The sequence below is a fragment of the Hemitrygon akajei genome, chromosome 13, assembly GCF_048418815.1.
Source record: "Hemitrygon akajei chromosome 13, sHemAka1.3, whole genome shotgun sequence".
In the NCBI taxonomy this organism is placed as follows: domain Eukaryota; kingdom Metazoa; phylum Chordata; class Chondrichthyes; order Myliobatiformes; family Dasyatidae; genus Hemitrygon; species Hemitrygon akajei.
The window spans coordinates 64,048,268-64,069,158 of record NC_133136.1 but is presented as its reverse complement, the minus strand read 5'-3'; the positions used below and the strand labels follow the sequence as shown (position 1 = coordinate 64,069,158).

The window sequence follows — 20,891 nt, the reverse complement described above, 5'->3', positions numbered from 1 at the left end:
AAATGGACGTCGCTCGATTGTGAGATGTTCCACAAAATGGATGCCGCTCGAATGCGAGGTGTTCCACAAAATGGACATTAATCGATTGTGAGATGATCAGCAAAATGGACGTCGCTCGATCGCGAGACGTTCCACAAAATGGACATCGCTCGATCCAGGGTCTTACTATTTACTGTGCAAGTCCTGCCCTGCTTTGTCTAACCAAAATACCCTTGTCTTTATCTGGATTAAACTCTGCCTGCAATTCCTTGGCCCACTGGCTCAGTTGATAAAGAACCCTCTGTAATCTTAGAAAACCTTCCTCACTGTCCATTGTACCACCAATTTTAGTGTCATCTGCTAGCTGACTAATCACACCACCTACTTTCTCATCCAGATTGTTCATACAAATGACTGTAAAAACAGAGGATTCAGCACCTATCCTTATGGAATACTGCTGATCTCAGGCCTCAAATTGGAAATGTAACCCACCACCACTGTTTCCTACCACTCAGCCAATTTTGAATCCAGTTGGCTAGCTTGCCCTGGATCCCATGTGTTCTAATTTCCAGACTAACCTTGTCAAAGCCCTTCCAAAAGTCCATATAGATAATGTCCACTGCACCTCCCTCCTCTGTCTTTTTGAATGCTACTTTAAAAAAACACTCAACCAAGTTTGTATGGTACAATTTCCCATGTGCAAAGCCATCCTGACTATCTCTAATCAGTCCTTGCCTTCTAAAACCATTTAATTTTGTCTCCCAGAACCCCTTTGTCACTTCAGAATCAGTGACTTAACTATCGCAGACAATTAGGTTCACCAGTTTGTATTTAACAGGTTTTCCTTGTAGCCTTTTTTTAGATAAAGGTGCAACATTAGCCACTCTCTGGTCATCTAGCTGCTTGCTTGTGGCTATCAGTGACACAAATATCTCCACCAGGGGACCCACAATTTTTTCCTTTGTTTCTTATGACTTCCTAGGATGTTCCTGATAGGTCTCCATGGATTTCTCTGCTTTTATGCATTTTAACTGCTCCAGCACCATGTCTTCAGTAATATGGACTCCCTTCAAAATACTATTCTTTTACTTCCCTGAGTTCCCTCGGGGAAGCGGTACTGAGGAACTCTGCCTCTACCACTTTTTCTAGAGGTGAACTCCAGATCTCAGTTTGAATGAAAGTGCTATTCCATCCTGTTAACCTTCTATTGTTTATTCTAAAGCACAGATCACAGAATGATTACTGGACAGGGGTGGCAATTTGACTGTGTGTAAGAGCAGTCCAGGTTGTTTGAGAGTCTGGCCCTTTTCCCGTAGCTCTGCAAGTTCTTTGTTTTCAGATATTCATCCAGTTCCCTTTTGGGCTTGGCAGCTCTATCTACCCCCACGTGATTTTCTACAGGTGAAGAGCAGACCTCTCTAACAGAAGAGCAGACAAACCTCTTGCTGTGTAAAGACAAAATATTTGTCTACTTTCCTTTTCCTTTGCCTGTTACCTTCATTTCATCTCTGGTTCTGTCAGGGGGAGTGGTTTCTGTCTTCTCTATCTATACTGTCAGTGATTTTTAAATATCTACATGGAGGAAAACCTAGATTCTTCAATAGCAGCGATCATTTATGTAATTCTTTTCAGCATCTTCTTGAAACTAATGTATGGTGCCCAGAACATTAATCATGGCCAAAAAGATTTTTCATAACCCTTGCAGTCTGTTTGTGTTTATAAAATCCAGGATCCCACCATGCTTTAAACTGTTTTCAACCTGCCATGCCGCTTACAAGAAACATTGACGTGTACTTCTCTGTTCTTGCCATCCAGTTGCATGGCTCTTGGAACTTCGTATCCCTTTAGAATTGTGCTCTTCCTTTATATTGCCTCTTACTCTCCTAGTTAGAAATGTAAAATTGCCAGCATTACATTTCATCTTCTGCTGATCCTGCTAGCCTTCTGAATGTTCTTTCTACCTTTAAGTTCTGTGTCTTAGAAATTATGTTCTGTACACCCAAGTCCAAGTCATGAAGATGTATGAAGAAAAGCCTTGAACTGACCACGGGAAGACTCCACAGACCACTTCCCTTTGGTCTGAAAAAACAGCATTTTACTACTAACACCACCACTCTTGCTTCCTGTTACTTAACTAATTTTCTATCCATGCAACAACAGCCTCTTCTTTTTCTCCCCCATGAGCTTAAATCTGAATTATGAAACCTTCTGCATGGCATTTTATCAAACACCTTTGAAAGATCATATTTACTGTATCAGCCGCATTTTCTATGTTGTTTCTCGTGGCGGCTGCTTCAAAAAAAAGATCAAATGCATGCTGCCATTCTTTATTCAATCCAGACAAGTTTGAACAATTGCCGATTCTGTCCCCAATTTTTTTTCTAGAACCGCCAAATGATATTAACTTGTTTACCTAAACATTCTTTCTAAACAAAACAAGAACATCTGCAATATTCCAGCTGTTAGGCACTACTCCTGAATCATATTGTCCCAATATGTCCAGAGTTTCTGCAATCCCCTTACCAAGTGGTTTTATCAAACAAGCCTGGATCATATCTTTGGTGAGGTGATTTATCGAGTTTAAGTACTGAGAGCCTTTCCGTTTCTTCCACATTAATATTCTTTTGGCTAGATCAGAAGTTCAGCTATCACATTCTACCTCTCAGTTTACGTTTTGTTGGCGGTATGACTTATTTGGTGCTTCACCTAGTCCACATGGAGATCTCCTTTTGGTGTTTAATGGACTTGTACTTTCTGTTATTTTGCTTTATTATTTATGTGTTTTAAAAAAAAACAAAAAACAAAAAAAAACTACATTGCTGTACTACATTTATTTTGGATGTATTTTATACTGATCAGAGGAATGGATTTGCTGGAAAGGCTCAAGTCAAGTCACTTTTTATTGTCATTTCGACCATAACTGCTGGTACAGTACACAGTAAAAATGAAACAATTTTTTCAGGACCATGGTGCTACATGAAACAACACAAAAACTACAGTGAACTACGTAAAAACAACACAGAAAAAAAACTACACTAGACTACAGACCTACCAAGGACTGCATAAAGTGCACAAAACAGTGCAGGCATTACAATAAATAATAAACAAGACAATAGGGCAGTAAGGTGTCAGTCCAGGCTCTGGGTATTGAGGAGTTTGATAGCTTGGGGGAAGAAACTGTTACATAGTCAGGTCGTGAGAGCCTGAATGCTTCAGTGCCTTTTCCCAGACAGCAGGAAGGAGAAGAGTTTGTATGAGGGGTGTGTGGGGTCCTTCATAATGCTGCCTGCTTTGCGGATGCAGAGTGTGGTGTAAATGTCCGTAATGGCGGGAAGAGAGACCCTGATGATCTTCTCAGCTGACCTCACTATCCGCTGCAGGGTCTTGCGATCCGAGATGGTACAATTTCTGAACCAGGCAGTGATGCAGTTGCTCAGGATGCTCTCAATGCAACCCCTGTAGAATGTGATGAGGATGAGGGGGTGGGAGATGGACTTCCCTCAGCCTTCGCAGAAAGTAGAGACGCTGCTGGGCTTTCTTTGCTATGGAGCTGGTGTTGAGGGACCAGGTGAGATTCTCCGCCTGGTGAACACCAAAAAATTTGGTGCTCTCAACGATCTCTACTGAGGAGCCATCGATGTTCAGCGGGGAGTGGTCGCTCTGTGCCCTCCTGAAGTCAACAACCATCTCTTTTGTTCTGTTCACATTAAGAGAACTGTCTGTTAGCTGCTGCACCTCCTATCTGTAAGCTGACTTGTCGTTCTTGCTGATGAGACCCACCACGGTCGTGTCATCGGTGAACTTGATGATATGGTTCGAGCTGCGTGTTGCAGCACAGTCATGGGTCAGCAGAGTGAACAGCAGTGGACTGAGCACACAGCCCTGGGGAGCCCCCGTGATCAGTGTGATAGTGTTGGAGATGCTGCTCCCGATCCGGACTGACTGAGGTCTCCCAGTCAGGAAGTCTAGGATCCAGTTGCAGAGGGAGGTGTTCTGGCCCAGTAGGCTTAGCTTTCCAATCAGTTTCTGAGGGATGATTGTGTTGAATGCTGAACTGAAGTCTATGAACAGCATTCGAATGTATGTGCTATGAACAGAAGGTATACGCTACCTTCTACATTCCTGAATGCATTCACACCAATGCACTCCCATCCCAAGCACAACAGCTGAAAGTAGATTTAATGAGGTCCCTTAAAGTTCCAGTGTAGTAATTAAAAATACCAATGATTGTCCAAAGATGAGATTCCGTTTTTGCATTAGTTTCGAGGCACTCTGCCCAACTGTGGAGACTTCATCGCTCTGCGCTATGTACTGGCCTACCTTGTGTAAAACAGACTGCACTCTGGTGCCAGAAGGTGAGCAACAAAATGACTTGGAAATCAATGGCCATGAAATGGAGACTGAAGAATAACAGAAGCAAGAGGGCTATAAAAAAAGAGGAAGACCGACAGGAGATTCTCTGATCTAACATTTTTTTGCCTTCTCATCAAGATGTGCAAATGTGGAAAGCATTGTCTGAACAGGATAGAAGGGATTCACTGATAGGAAGACACCTTTGACAAATTTGCAAAACCATTGTCTTCAATGTAAGCATCATTGTGATCCAAGATGGCGGTGCGATCATAGCGGGGGTATTCCCTTCTGCCGCCGGTGTGGGATGGCGAGTCTGTCGGGACCCTGGGGACTTGTGAAAACTGTGGTGATTTCTTTTGAACTTACATTCCTTTAACATCTTGCACTATTATTACTGTGCCCAAATTTTTTTTTTAAATCAATTATGCTATTGTTTGCACTGTTGTAACTATATGTTGTAATTATGTGGTTTTGTGCAGGTCTTGTAGCTTTAGTTTTTGGTCTTGTTTTTGTCTGGTGGATTTGGAGCTCCTTTCCAGGGAACGCGCTAGACGGTAGCGCGATATTAATACGCAGCAGCCTCTCCGGACTCTGGATTGGGGATTGCCAAACGTTACGTGGATTTTCTGGTGTAGTCTGTTTTGTCATATGCTTTTGTGATATCATTTTGGGGGAAGGTTGTCTCATTTTTTAACTGCATTGCATTTGTGGTTTCTAAATGACAATAAACTGAATCTGAATTGACCGTCTCTACACTCGATACAATCAATACTACAAAATGTAGCATACCAATAATTAGCTAAGTAACATGTATATTAATTCCGTTAATGCCCCTCCTTCCTTTCTTACCCCATCCCTGACATGTTTAGTTGTTTGTTTTTTCTCTCTCTCTCTGCCCATCACTCTGCCTGTTCTCCATCTCCCTCTGGTGCTCCCCCCTCCCCCTTTCTTTCTCCTGAGGCCTCCCATCCCATGATCCTTTCCCTTCTCCAGCTCTGTATCACTTTCGCCAATCACCTTTCCAGCTCTCAGCTTCATCCCACCCCCTCTGGTCTTCTCCCATCATTTCGCATTTCCCCCTCCTCCCACTACTTTCAAATCTCTTAGTATCTTTCCTTTCAGTTAGTCCTGACGAAGGGTCTCGGCCCGAAACGTCGACAGTGCTTCTCCTTATAGATGCTGCCTGGCCTGCTGTGTTCCACCAGCAGTTTATGTGTGTTGTTTGAATTTCCAGCATCTGCAGATTTTCTCGTGTTTGCTCTTAACATGTATATTGCAGGTTTTGACATAGTAGTGTAATTCCTACTTCTCTATTACATAAGTAGTTTGCCACAACATCTCTAATTGGGATACCCTACCCCTAGCCCAGTGAGGCCATGATCTTGTTGAGTGACGGGCCAGATGGCCTACTCCTGCTCATATTTCCTATTTCTTGCTGCAGCTCAGAAGCACTGAGCCCAACTATATATTATTGTGAAAGATATAAAATAATTCAACCATGAACAAAGATCAAATCTTGGTGTTTTCTCTATACTATCCAGCGTGTTGCACTTACTCATTAAAACTGCTGACGATGCCATATCATATTCTGTCAAAAGTAAAGTCCATAAGTGCCATTCACAGTTGTAGCTTCCCACTACATGTTAACTTCACCACCTCTACTCCCTGCATTGCCCACCTCTAGTTCTGATTCAGTTTTGTTCCTGATGCTCTCAGTGCTTGACTACAGTAACCCTCTACTGGCTGACCATATATTTTTGTGACCATACAACACTGCTGTCCAAAAGTCATCATTGGTTCAAGTGAAATTCAAAACTTTCCATACCAAATACTGGTTGTACCTTGGTTCAAAGGTTCATTTTATTATCGATGTACGCAGAATACAACTGAGATTCGCCTTCTCCAGATAGCCGTAAAATGCAGAAACACCATAGCAGTTGAAAGAAAAGACATCACCCCCCCCACGAAATAAAAAAGAAACAAAAATTCGCAACCCCCAACCCCTCCCTCACAGAAAAAATCTAATATTTCCCAGACAGAGAAACAGCAACAAGAACATCAAACCCCAAATCCCTCCCTTGTACAGAAAAATAACATATTTCCCACACAGGAAAACAGCAACAAGATCATCAAACCCCAAATCCCTCCCTTGTACAGAAAAATAACATATTTCCCACACAGGAAAACAGCAACAAGATCATCAAACCCCAAACCCCTTCCTTACACAAAAAAGCTAATATATCGCCCACACGGAGAAACAGGAACAAGAAAATCAAATCCCAAACCCCTGCCTGTCAATCAGCAACAAGAAAGAATGGGCAAGAACACAAAAAAAACATAGAACTGAAAGAGGCCGTTTTGAACTACAGTCCAATCCATAAATCACAGAATTTCGATAATATCTCCGAGAGCGTCGAGGAGACCAACCTTTTGAACCCGGCGGTCTTTCCGAGAATAGCGAATCGAACCCAGTGCCCTTGAAATAAACAACAGATTTTGTCTATTTTGTTTTTCTCAACTGGCATTTCTTAAGGATTGGCAGATAATGTACCATTTTGTCTTGTGTGCTACGTTCATTTTGTTCTTTTTTCCCTGAGAATTTTCCATGTTATATTCCACCATGTTTAGTTTAATTACAAGTTGTAAATCTAAATGATCACTATTTTGTTATAAATTAAATCATAAAAATATCTTAAATATACTTAACATGCCTTTAAAATTGTATGTATCCATTCAGACTGAAGGCTGGAAGGTGACACGTGGAGACACAAGAGAGATCCACTTGCAGATTGCAGCAACTGCAGACACTTGTGTCTCCAAACACAGTAATGCAAAACCCTATTTCCCATTAACTCCAATGTTAGAAGTGGAGGTTCATTCCGTCAGGATTTTTTCCTCTTGGCAGTAATGATAGTACCACGGTTACTGGTTCATATGGTGGTTGGGATGGGTAGAGGGATCCTTTTGAAAAAGAGATCCCATTTGAAAACTAACAAGACAATCTTTTAAGTGACATTTTGCCAAATTATGATATGGAAGGTAACAGTTCTGTAACAAAGGACCATGTGTACCAGTTGATGTAGCAGTTTGTGTGACTGTTGCAGAAAAAACTTTACAAATGCACCTTTACGATCTTGAAAGAAAACCTAACAGACTTCAGTAAAGTGCTTCACTTAAGGTGAATTAATTGAAGATGTGGCGATGCTGTCACATCAGCAAAATGCTGCACAGTTTATTTTTTCAAAAAGTAGTTAGCATTTGAAGGGTGTTCCAGTTTTTATATTAGGTACAGGAGCCTCCGGTCCAACACCACCAGGTTCAGCAACAGTTATTATCCCTCAACCATCAGGCTCTTGAATCAGAGGGGCAATTCAACTCAACTTCACTCACCACAACACTGAACCTGTGGACTCACTTTCAAGGACTCTACAACTCATGCCCTTGATATTTATTGCTTTTTATTATTGTATTTTTCTTTTTTGTATTTGCTCAGTTTGTTGTTTTTTGCACATTGTTGTCTGTCTTTGTTGTGTGCAGTCTTTCATTGATTCTGTTCTGGTTCTTGGATTTACTGAGTATGCCCACAAGAAAATGATTGATTCCCAGGCTTGTATATGGTGACATACAGGTGTCTGCCCCTTTACAAAGGTAGAACATTCCTATGAAACCTTTCTTAAGCTGAAATGGCGTAAAGCAAAGAACCATTAATTTATATGGGAAAAATTCTCGTAAAAGCGAAAATCCTCTTTGTAATGCGAAAACAGGTTACTAATGTAGGTCTTTTGTAAAAGCGAAGTGGCGTAAAGCGAACATTCGCAAAGCAGGGGACACCTGGATATGTACTTTGACAATAAATTTACTTTGAACATCAATTAGATTAATGGTGATTACTGTTTCCTGTCAGTATTGTAACGGAAGTGTCAGCTGCAGATTCGACACGCAGCTTTGCTCAGCCATATGAACTGAGTGGATAACTGTAGAGTGGTGCGAGAAAGTTAGTGAACTCTGTCAGATTTTCTCTACTTCTGCATAAGTATGACCTAAAATGTGATCAGATCTTCTCATAAGTCCTAAAAGTAGATAAAGAGAATGCAAATAATACTAAAATATTATACAGACTTCAGTGAATTAATTGAAGATGTGGCGATGCTGTCACGTAGACAAGCAATACACTGCACAGTTTATTTTTCTTCAAAAAGTAGTTAGCATTTGAAGGGTGTTCCAGTTTTTATATTAGGTACAGGAGCCTCCGGTCCAACACCACCAGGTTCAGCAACAGTTATTATCCCTCAACCATCAGGCTCTTGAATCAGAGGGGCAATTCCACTCAACTTCACTCACCACAACACTGAACCTGTGGACTCACTTTCAAGGACTCTACAACTCATGCCCTTGATATTTATTGCTTTTTATTATTGTATTTATTTATTTTTATTTATTGAAAAAAAATCCAATATTACATGTACTTATTGGAAAAAGTATGTGAACCTCTGGGGTAATGCCTTCTACAAAAGCTGTTTGGAGTCAGGTATTCCAACCTATGAGATGATGTTGGAGTTTTGGTTGTAGAGGTGCCCTGCCATATTAGCAAAAAAGACACACAAAGCCAGGTTACTGACAGAGCCTGCTCTTCTCAAGAAAGATCTGTTTGTGTGCACCATGCCCTGATCAAAACAACTTTCAGAGGACCTTAGAAGAAAATTATAGAGATGCAGAGATGCATGAAGCTGGAAAAGGCTACAAAAGCATTTCTAAGAGCCCAAGGGTAACAGCAAAAGACCTGGAGAAATCTCTTGAACTTGCTAAAGTCTCTGTTCATGTGTCCACTATAAGAAAAACACTGAACAAGAATGGTGTTCATGCAAGGACACCACGGAGGAAACCACTGCTCTCCCAAAAAAAAACTGCTGCAATTCTCATGCTTGCAAAAGACCACCTGGATGATCAACAACTCTTCTGCGCCGGTGTTTTGTGGACAGATGAGACAAAAGTTGAACTTTTTGGCAGAAATGCACTTTGCTATGTTTGGTGGGAAAAGGGCGCTGCGCACCAACACCAAACCTCATCCTAACTGAGGCATGGTGGAAGGAGCATTGTGGTTTGAGGCTGCTTTACTGCTTCAGGTGCTAGACAGCTTGCAATCATTGAGGGAACAATGAATTCAAAATTGTATCGACGCTTTACGGGAGAATGTCAGGGTAGTAGTCCGTCACTTGAAGCTTAATAAAATTGGATAATACAACAAGACAATGATCTGAAAAATGAATAAATCAACAGAAGGGTTTAAAAATAAGAAAATTCATGTTTTGGAATGGCTCAGTCAAAGTCCTGACCTTAATCCTATAGAAATGTTGTAGAAGGACCTGAAGCAAGCGGTTCATGCAAGGAAACCCACCAACCTCCCAGAGTTAAAGCAGTTTTGTAAGGAGGAATGACCTAAAATTTCTCTATGCTCATGCGCAGGACTAGTAGTAACACTTACCGGGACCATTTGGTTGAAGTTATTCCTGTACAAGGGGGTCACACCAGTTATTGAAATCAAAGATTCACATACTTTTTTCAACAAATACATGTAATATTGGATTAATTTTTCTCAATGTAGCGCACTGTAAAGTTTCACTGCTAATGTAATGGCTACTCTGTAATGTTCTACTGCTAAGGTAATGGTTTCTCTGTAGCAACAATATTTGGGTTATGACTAGAGATAATGGGACCTTTGTGTGTTAGCCAATGAGTGGGATGTTGTTCTTTCTGTGGTTCTGGGAGAAGGGATTTCGCGGTCCTTTGTCGGCGGGAGATGCAGAGAGAAGACGCACGTGGAGTGAGCGTCCAAAGGTCAGCGACGCTCGAAGGAGGTCGATGGTGGACGAATGGCTGAATTCATGAGCTCCAACGTGCACATTTGACTTTTTCTTTAAAATGGGCCCTTTTTTAATTTTCCTTACTAACCTTATACTCAGATTAAGATTTATAAAGTTCAGTCATTTAATTGCATATGGTGTACAGTCTGATATTTTGTGGTGTGGATTTGAAACTGGGCAACACATCAGGCAGCATCCACACTAATGAGATTTCTCAGTTTGGCGGGGCCAGAGGCTGTCTTCCCCTAGACGAACACCAGCTGGCTGAACCTGAGGGTTACATCAATAAATACATGAACAGATATATGCTTTTTTATTTAATTGGGTTCTCTTTATTTAGTTTTCAGACTTGCATGAAGATCTGATCACATTTTAGGTCATGTTTATGCATAAATAGAGAAAATTCTAGAGGGTTTGCAAACTTTATAGCACCACTGTTTGTGGCCATTTGGCACATTGTGTGTTTGTTATGTATAACAGGCCTGACTTAGTAGCATGTCCAGAAATGTGCTTAGCTGGTTTTCTCTGTCACGATCAATGTCTTTCTTCCCTAATCTACCGGCTGAAAAATGCAGAATATCATTTTCAGGCCTTAAAATTAGAAATAATTTCTCTTTTGAAGCTTAGACTGACTTTCAAATGCCTCTCTTGGACTACTTCCTGATGCACAGCACAAACCACAAGTTCACAGAAAATCTAACCACGCTCTACAAACCTGATAATAGATTCAACTAACCTCTTTCTTTTACTTCAGTGATATCCATGTGGATCCTCTGAATGCAGGAAAATAGTCTTATTATATCAGTGTTTCCTGCCATAGTTGCATGTGCGAAGAGCACTGTGATTCAAACAGCTCGTAAAACTTCTGCCGCAATTTATAGCATCTCTTTAGGGCTGGAATGGGTATAGCAGCTCTTGAGATAATTTCTTTTGAGGATTATGGTTCTATTTGGTCAGGTTTGTCTTTACCTTAAAGGATCCTGAGCCACAATGAACGTAGAGGAGTGTATCCCCACAGAACCATTCCTTAACCAGACACCCCAGATCAACTATGAGTTCCACAGTCTGCTGAGGCAAAGATCATTGACATTCAAGTCTGGCGACAAAGTTGTACACAAGAGGTCCAGGTAGAGTACGATCTTCGGAAAGCCATCTCACATGTAAAGTGGCAATTCCGGACCGAACTGAAGGATGCTCAACAGCTGAGGCAGGGCTTGAATGCTATAATCTCCGACATAGTAAAACCAAGCAACATAGAGTTGGTGACAACAAGGGTTCCTTCCTAGATGAGCTCAATGCCTTCTATGCATCAAAATGTTGGAGGTACCCTCACAAACTTCCACAGCATCTGATGACCTTATGATTTCAGTCTCTGAGGGTGGCGTGAGAGCATCCTTCTGGAGGGTGAATCTACGGAAAGCATTCGGCCCAGATGGGAAACCTGATCGAGTTCTAAAAACCTATGCTGATCAACTGACTGGAGTGCTCTCCGATATCTTTAACCTCTCACTTTGGCAGACTGAGATATCCAGCTGCGTGAAATGTGCTTCAGTTATATTGGTGCCTCAGAAGAACCTGTCTCAATAACTATCATCCAGTAGCATTTACATCCATTGTGATGAAATATCAACTCCTGCCTGAGAAGTAATTTGGATTCACTCCAATTTGCCTACTGCCACAACAGGACAACAACAGATGCCATTAACTCTTCATTCAATACTGGAACATCTGGACGCAAAGATGTATACATCAAGATGCTCTTCATTGACTTTTTTGGTTGTCCATCGGAATCCGATGACGACGTCCACTCCTTCAACGGTGAGATCTTTGATGACTAGACAGTCCTATCCTGGACCCACATGCAGTTGGGACATGTATATGTGGTAGAAGTGGTAGTGTTGGCAACCATGGCTGCATTTCTCCTGGCTCTCTTCTGCTGTCTTCTGGTTGTTCTTTCCATCTTCAGAATATGAACCCCATCCCTACACAGCTGTCGCCAAGTGTTACGGTCAACAGCAACATCCTCCAGGTCCTCAGGTCTGATCTTGCACTTCCTTAAAGCATTCTTCATCTGATCCTTATAGCGCTTCTTCATTGACTACGGCTCTGCATTCAATACTGTCATCTCCTCGAAACTAATCAATCAGCTTCAAGTCCAAGGTCTCAATACCTCCTTCTGCAACTGGATCTTTGATTTCCTCACTTGCAGACCTCAGTCAGTTTGGATTGGCAACAATGTCTCCTCCACATTCTCCCTCAGCACAGGTGCTCTACAAGGCTCTGTTCTTTGCCCCCTACTTTTCTTGCTTTATAATAATGATTGTGAGACTAAGCACAGCTCTAATGTCATACTTAAGTTTGCAGACAACACCACTGTTTTTGGCCAAATCAAAGGTGATGACTAGTCAGCATATAGGAGGGAGATTAAGTGTGGTTGCATCACAGCCTGGTATGGAAACACCAATGCCCTTGTATGGAAAACCCTACAAAAAGTAGTGGATATGGCACAGCCCATCACAGGTAGAGCCTTCCCAACCATTGAGCGCTGTTGCAGGAAAGCAGCATCCTTCATCAAGGATCCTCACCAGCCAGGCCTTGCAATCTTCTCATTGCAGCCATCAGGAAGAAGGTACAGGAGCCTCAAAACCTGCACCACCAGGTTCAGGAAACAGTTATTACCCCCCAGCCATCAGGCTCTTGAACCCAAAGGGAATAACTTCACTCAGATAACTTTAGAACCCTGCTGAAGAGTCTCAGCCCAAAACGTTGACGGTACTCTTTTTCATTGATGCTGCCTGGCCTGCTGAGTTCCTCCCGGTGGGGGGGGGGGGGGGGGGGGGGGGTGTGTGTGTGTGTGTGTGTGTGTGTGTGTGTAACTTCACTCACCCCATCTCTGATCTGTTCCCACAACCTATGGACTCACTTTCAAGGACTTTTCATCTCATGTTCTTGATAGTTGTTGCTGCTTATTTGTTTGTTTAATTCTTTTTCTTTCTTTCTTTCTTTATTTACCTCGGTTTCTTTTGCACCTTGTTTGTTCTGTTGGATGTGGTCCTTCATTGATTCTATTGTGTTTCTTGTATTAACTGAGATTGCCCACAAGAAAATGAGTCTCATGTTTTATATGGTGCATTATGTACTTTGATAATAAATTTATTTTGATTTCTGAGATTTGTTTTGCTGTCCATACCCTGACAGACATTTTCCTATCGCTTGTAGTTCATGCAGAAAAATCAAATGTCTCATTTTGAGCATCAGTTCCCAACAGATCCCGTGCTTCATTCAGACTGATATCGTTTCCTATAACCTGTATTGGAGCTAATCAATGTTTTCTGGCACTTCCTTAAAATAGAAGGTGCTTTGCTCTTTTCTGAAAAGCCAGTTCCTCATTGGTGGGCAGATGACTCTTTGGAGAGAAAGCTCCAGTTATGCTGAGTGAGCCTCTGGTACTGGCGCTCAGGTAACTTGGCGCTTAGCCAAGATACATTTTACTAGTGCTACTTCCGTATTGCTTTTTCCATTGGAAATACCCAAGATTTTATTGGATACGTTTTGATTACGATTCTTGCTGTTACTATATTTAGTAATTTTTAAAGAAATTACTATATTTTACACTCCTTTTAAAACTTAGTTGTTGGAACAATAAAAGGAATATATCGGTTTGCAATGCTGAGACATTGACGTATATACAAATTATGCTGAAACATTTTGTAGAAAACTACAGACAAAGATATTCTAGTCACACTTTGAAACAAAATCTTAATTCCTCTGCTGTCTTTTTACCTCCCAGAAATATTCTGAAGAAACAGTTATTGTTAGTAAAGTAAGCAGTTACCCAGAGATCAATTCTTAGTAGATTTGTAAGATTTTACATTTCTCCTTTTATAATTTACTTTTGAAAGATTAACAAGGTCACGGTGTGGGAGGTGTGTAGAAAGTACATTGAATTCAATTGTCAATGCTTTAGTATAACCTCAACAGCAATCTTGAGAATCTTAATAAGAGAACACGGAGTAAATCAAATTTGAAGTGATGTTAACTATTGAAAGATAGCGTCACAGTAGGCATTAAAAGTACTGAATCTGCCTCTCATTTGGCCTAGATAGGAGTGGTTACCGTGTTTGTTGCCGAGACTGCGTGTTAGGGACGGCGGAAATAACCAGACGGTCTTGATAGGAGCAGACAATTCAACATTATAGATCTTTTCGGAAGGAAGTTATTTCTAGGGCCGACACTGTCACTTCTTACAGTTGATCTTTATGTTAGGGTATCAGAGGAGAAGCATAGTACATGTGTGAGTAATACCTCTCGTATCATCATCTTCCTGATGTGTCAAATAGGGATTCTTTTTTGGTGAATGATTTCAACTTCCTTCATCATACCAGGAGGAGGTGGGGGTATCGGTTCTGAATCCTTTTCCTCTGCAGTGGAACTTTACCTAAGATTTAATTCTCACTGCCAAATTTCCAGAAATCTGTAGAGGATCCTGATCATGATGTGTCTTTCTGTGAAAAGCAAACATTTCAAAATGGAGCAATACAGCCGGTGTATAAAAGGAACTGTGTAAGTTCATTGCCTCAGAACCTGGTACGTCAGAGTTGAATATTCTGCTCTGTCTGTTACCAAGCTTACCAGGAAGGAAGAGCACGTATATATAGAAGTAACGAGTAGGAACGCTAAACTGTGAAAGCTTCAATACATTAACAGAAGAACATGCTGTACGTAGCTCTATTACCAGAGCCTGTAGTGGAGATCCTTGTGGTTTATCAGAGGTAAAAACTGAAGAAACACGATTTAGTTGCGTTAAGTAACCAGTGATTTTGTTAAAATTTAAATTTCTGTAAACTTAGATTTCTGTTAATGATAATGTACAGCATAGAAGCTTTTAATCGATGTGTACAGTGAAGCTTTCTCATAATAGGATTTTTAACCGAGTAGTTGAATTTATTAAGTTGCCATCTTTATTTTTTCATATTACAAATTTTACTGGCCTGTCTTTTGCGCTAGTTTTTCATTAGTTTGAAAATTGTCTTCTTTCCTACTTCTGTAGACTTTAATATTAATTTTTTGTAACAACAGTCAAATACGTCTATCCTAAACATTTGCATATTGAAAGTGAAGTATCATTTGAATATCACAATTTTCTGGAACATTTTTCAATGTTTCTTTTTCTCTTCAACAGGTAGAAGAAAGTGTGACCACTCTGTACGAATACTGTTATTAACTGCTGAGCTGAATACATTTGAAGAGCCTTGCTGTAAAAATTTGTGAGGACTTGTACAACACACTTCCTGCATTGAAGACACAATGAGCTCCATAAAATGTGTTCTTGTGGGTGATGTAAAGGTGGGGAAAACATCATTGCTGGTGAGGTTTACTTCAGAGACTTATCCAGATATTTACAAGCCCACAGTTTATGATAACACCGGAGTGGATGTGTTTATGGATGGAACTCAGATCAGCCTGGGACTCTGGGACACATCAGGAAATGATTCATTTCAAGGGATCCGACCTCTTTCTTACCAGCAAGCCGATGTGGTGTTAATCTGCTATTCTGTAGCAAACCCCCTGTCATACTTGAACGTTAGGAATAAATGGGTGCCAGAAGTCAGAAACTTTCTACCAAAGACCCCAATATTGGTGGTGGCCACACAAATAGACCAACGAGACGTGGGGACTTTTCGCACCATCACAGCTGTGGATGGTAAGAGGCTGGCAAAAGAGATTAGAGCACAGCATTACCTAGAGTGTTCAGCCATTACTAATAGAGGAGTTCAAGAAGTGTTTGAATGCGGAGTGAGGACTGCTGTTAGATATATAAAAAAGCAAAGCAGGAAGAAGATCATAGACCTCAATAACTGTGTGATAGCCTGACTTCGACTTGTCTGATACAGTAATTTTAATTGTTTGATTGCCTAGTCTTCCAACAGTTGCAAACTGTCATCAACAAAACATTCAAGCTGGCTGCACTCATCGTGGTATCTGGGCTTATTTTGTATCTTGTCCATTTATGATCCTTAGTAGTAAGGCTCTGATTAACATCTGCTGGAGTTCCTAAATCCATTAGGAATGCTCATGAACAATATATCTGAGAGGAACAAACTTCAGATTTGACTGATGTGGTAGTTAATCACTATGGAAAGATGTCTGGCAATCTCGTTTTGAATTATAAACTGCATTTAATTTGAACTATACAGAGCACCATGCCTGACATCTTAAGGACGAAGACAGTGTATTAATGACTTGCTAACCAGCAGTCAGATGAAATCCCACTGTGCACACAGGGAATTTAATCTGGAAATAGTCTCAGTATCAGGAGTTATGAAATGACTGGATTATCATAAAACCCTTCTGGTTCACTAATGCCTATTGGAGACAGTCTGCCATCCAGGTCCATCAATCCAGCTGCCTCAGTTCACGGACAGTAAGAGATGGACGGTAAATGTCAGCATTGCCAGTGATACTCACAACTTGTGAAGAAATACCTACAAAAGCATTTTATATAAGACTATACTTAGCACTTTCTGTAAAGTGTGCCGATAGTAGAAATCCATACTGAACTACTGGTTAACTTCATTTTTGTTGACTGATATTTAATAATTTTATACTTCATCTTTTTTCTCTGATCTTTGGAAATAGAATTACTGGTTTATCATTTACTTTGTAATGCTGTTCCATCTGTTTACAGAATACACATGAATAAATTAATTGATTTTAGCTAATAGTTTGTTCCACTGATTTCTATATTAGTAAGTTGGATTTAGTACTAATGCGAGGTCGTGCAAACCAAGAAGATAAGCACTGAATTCTACATTAGGTAGTTGCTCTCCTTTGCACCCTACTGGATTAGAGCTGGGAAATGACTTTGGATAATATAAAAACTGATCCATACTAGGAGATGCATCTATGTGGTTTTTAGTGATAAGGTTCAATTTGATTGTCAGGTCCCTGGGGAATTAATTTAGCAACATTTCCTTCAAATTGACTTTGGTGGGCATTAGAGATAAACTGAGCATAAGGATCTGGTTAAATAATGAAGGTGCGGAGGATATTTGTAGTAGGAGTTGGGTTATAATTTGTCATGATTGCAGCATATGTGAATAAAACGCTAGGGTATGGGAGTTCAATGCTGGTGCTTGGCAGACGCCAGAAATCAAGCAATTCTGAGCACTCGGCAGACTTTCTTCCAAAAGAGAATGATGGGCTTTATATCTGTTTGGCAAATTAATTTTTACATGAAGTGTTAGACACTGCACATCATGTGCATGTAAAGCTGAAGGAAGTCTACTTAGTTAACAGTTTGGTCACCAAATCCAGAGTCAGACTGCTATAGCATCAACAACAATATGCATTTAAATAGAGCCCAGTAACTGCCCTAACCTGGGACAGTTACTGTAAAGAGACAAAAATGGTTATCAACCAATGCAAAATGATTTTGGCGAGAATTGATTTTTGCAGGGCTTGAAAGGTGGGGGTGGCATCAGTAAAGATAGAAAAGCTGAGGATTGCAGGAAGAAGACAGCAATGGGAAGGGAAGCCATTTGAGTGCTGTCCCCCAGTGGGATGCAATGAAAGGGATGCAGGGTGCAGGAAAGTTTCAGTGCTAAACCTGACAAGCTGCAAAAGGAATAAAAGATTGAATTAAAATACTAATGTGATTGGGAGAATGGAATTGCTGTGAAGGTGAGTAGCTGAACGAAGTGAGCTTTATGCAGGTGGCAGACTTTTGCTTTGTATGAAGTGTGCAGAATAGAAACGTGAGTCAATAAATGTAGATGGGAAGCTGGGGTTAAAGTGGAGACATCCAAAACATCAGTTGAAGTTGTTTTCCAACAGGAAATTTCCATATTCAAATGAAGGGAAGTAACAATATCTGTATTTGTATCAATAATTCTGCAGCTGTTAATAATGACCGAGTGGGCATCTCAAAGCAAAATTGGTTATATTCCCAGTGAAGTGTTATCTTCAGTTTTGGATCAATACAGGCTTAACTTGGAAAAAAGGTTATACAAAGGTTATACAAACAGTAAAACCTGTAGACCATATACGTCAAACTCAAGGCCCGCGGGCCAAATCCGGCCCGCGGTGGAATTATCTTTGGCCCGCGAGATAATATCTAATTACTATTAAAGCTGGCCCCAGTAATCGAAGCGCCTATGGCGTATGATATAGCTAATGCTGAGTTTATTCAGGTACCAGGTTTTCAGGGTTTTTAGTGTTTATTCGGCAGTCTTGCTCGGCAGTCTTCTTCATAAGAAACGGAATTTGTAAAGTGAAACACTTTGTAGTTATAGCAGAGACTGAGACACATGAGAGCAGGCTGAAAAAACGGAGGCAACGAAAGCTGCGTTCGCACGCGTCCGACTGATACTGCATTTTGCTCAATCCGGCCCGTGACCTAAAATGAGTTTGACACCCCTGCTAGACAAATCCTTATATTCAAAACAAATGGCTAAAAAAATCAGAATGAAAAAAGTTGAAAAGGATCATCTTGTACAAAACAACCTTTTACTTGTATATATTTTGCAATCCACTTCCCTTCTGCAAAAGGATTCTAGAAATAACAAGGCAGTTAAGTTACAGGGGCAAAATAAGGAAGTTTAAGTTTCGTAGGTGACAGTGCTATTCTAAGGTTATGTTACTGAAACAAAATATCTCACTATAATCCTAAAGTCGTCATTGCCTGGATTAGAGGTCATGTGCTATAATGAAGAAGGACAAATGTGGAGCAGTGAAGGCAGAGGGGAGATCTGAAAAATGTTTAGTAATGATGAGAGACGTGGATAGAGTAAACATCTAACATCTTTTCCCCAAGGTTGAAGTGTTTAGTAGTAGAGGATGTGCATCTAAGGTTAGAGTAGGGAAGTTCAAAGGAGATGTGCAGGACAAGTTTTTTTATTAATCAGAGTGTGGAGGGTGCTCAGAATGTGCTGTCAGTGTGCTGGAGAGAGATCAAACAGAGACATTTAACAGGCTCTTAGACAGGCATATGAATATGCAGAAAGTGGGAGGGATATGGACCATGTGAAAGCAGAAGGGATTAATTTAATTAAGCATCATAGCATAATTAGGCTGGTCCGGTGCTGTACTGTTCTATGCTCTCATGTGGAATCATCCACAAATCCAGTACGATTAAAACCTACATCTAAAATCTAGCGGCTATAGTGCTTAACAATTCCCTCAGCATAAAGTGTGATTAATTCCTGTGAGCCAAGAAATACTTTGTGGCCTGGGTAGCTGACAAAATGCCACAGATGACAAGGTGAAAAGAATGGAGGATGCACAAATTGTGAGGACTAAGGAGATGAGGCATGGAAAGTCCATAGAGGGATTAAGTTAGTTAAATCAGATGTAAAAAAATAAATTGCAGCAGGATCAGAGCTCATGAACATGAGAAGGATGTGTATAGACAAACTGTTGATGATGGCTAGGGTCAGCAAGAGGGAAATTGGAATGGGTGAGTCTGGAGTGAACTAAGACATGATGGATTTTCATTTGGCTGAAGTCTGAGAGCGTGCCAGAAATTTAAGGGCATAATCCAAGGAACAGGATTCAGACCCTTGAGCCAGGTCCACCATTAATTTTTTTTTCTCCAAAAGCCCACTTTTCTGCTCCCTCACAACATTTCATGAAACATGCTGGTGATAATAAACATGCTGATTCTGAATTTAACCCTACTGATTAAATGTGTGTCCATCTTAGCTTTAAATATATTCAATTGATTAGCCAGGTATAAAAAAATTTCAAAGACTCACAACACTTTGAGAGGAGAAATCTTGTCTCATTCATTTTTAAATAGGTATCACCTTAATTCTGAGACTATGCCCTATGGTTCCAAGTTCTCCTGGGGGAAAGTGGGAGTGGACATCTTCCAGCATCAAGGCCCTTAGAATTTTAAATGTTTTGGTAGGGTTGTCTCTCATTCATCTAAAATCCAATGACACAGACCCAACTTTAAAGCTTAACTTGTGGGGCAGTTATCCTGTAGCTGGCATTTTCCAAGTGAAACTTTCTGGACCGCCTCCAATAATAATGTAATTTTCCTAAAATCAGAACTGTATAATATGTCCTTTCCAGCACTTTAGAGTTGTGTCATGACCTCCCTACATTTACACTCCAGGACTCTTGAACTAAAGTTCCATCAGGTTTCCTTATTACCCATTGCTTTCTGTGTTTCTTGATGAAAAATCACTGCCCTCTGACTAAAGACATTTTTGCTCATCACTGTTCTAAATGGATGTCTCTCTATTCCGATGTTGTGCCCTCAGGTTCTAGACTCCCCCACTGAGGGAACATCCTCCCCACATCCCCTCTATCTAAAGCCTTTCACCACTTTATATGTTTCGATGAGATCCTCACTCATTCTTATGAACTTCCAGGGAATACAGGCTCAGAGCCTTCAAACGCTCCTCATACGTTAACCCTTTCATTCCTGGGATTATTCTCGTGAATTTCCTCTGGGCCCTCTCCTGTGCCAGCATATCTTTTCTTAGATGAGGGGTCCAAAACTGCTCACAATACTCCACGTGCGGTCTAACCAATGCCTTATAAAGCCTCAGCATTACATCCTTGCTTTTGTATTCTAATCCTCTCAAAATGAGTACTAACATTGTATTTGCCTTCCTTTACCACAGATTCAACCTGCAAGTTAACCCCAGCCATTGCAGTTCTGCCATCTTTCCTGCTAGTATCCCCTTC

General features: G+C 40.7%; 1 protein-coding gene across 3 annotated transcripts in view; it reads left to right on the top strand.

The window, feature by feature from the left end:
* The window catches only part of rhoh (ras homolog family member H), a 42,894-nt gene extending 25,979 nt beyond the window's left edge, over positions 1-16,915 (top strand). For 2 of the 3 annotated variants that reach the window (XM_073064801.1, XM_073064802.1), the window contains exon 2: positions 15,376-16,915. In XM_073064801.1, coding sequence (XP_072920902.1) covers positions 15,501-16,067 — 567 coding nt within the window. In that variant the 5' untranslated portion in view covers positions 15,376-15,500 and the 3' untranslated portion in view covers positions 16,068-16,915. Of the gene's footprint in view, positions 1-14,813; positions 14,966-15,375 lie in introns of those variants that run through there. The other variant, XM_073064800.1, reaches the window with a different exon arrangement.
* The last annotated feature ends 3,976 nt before the right edge of the window (positions 16,916-20,891 follow it).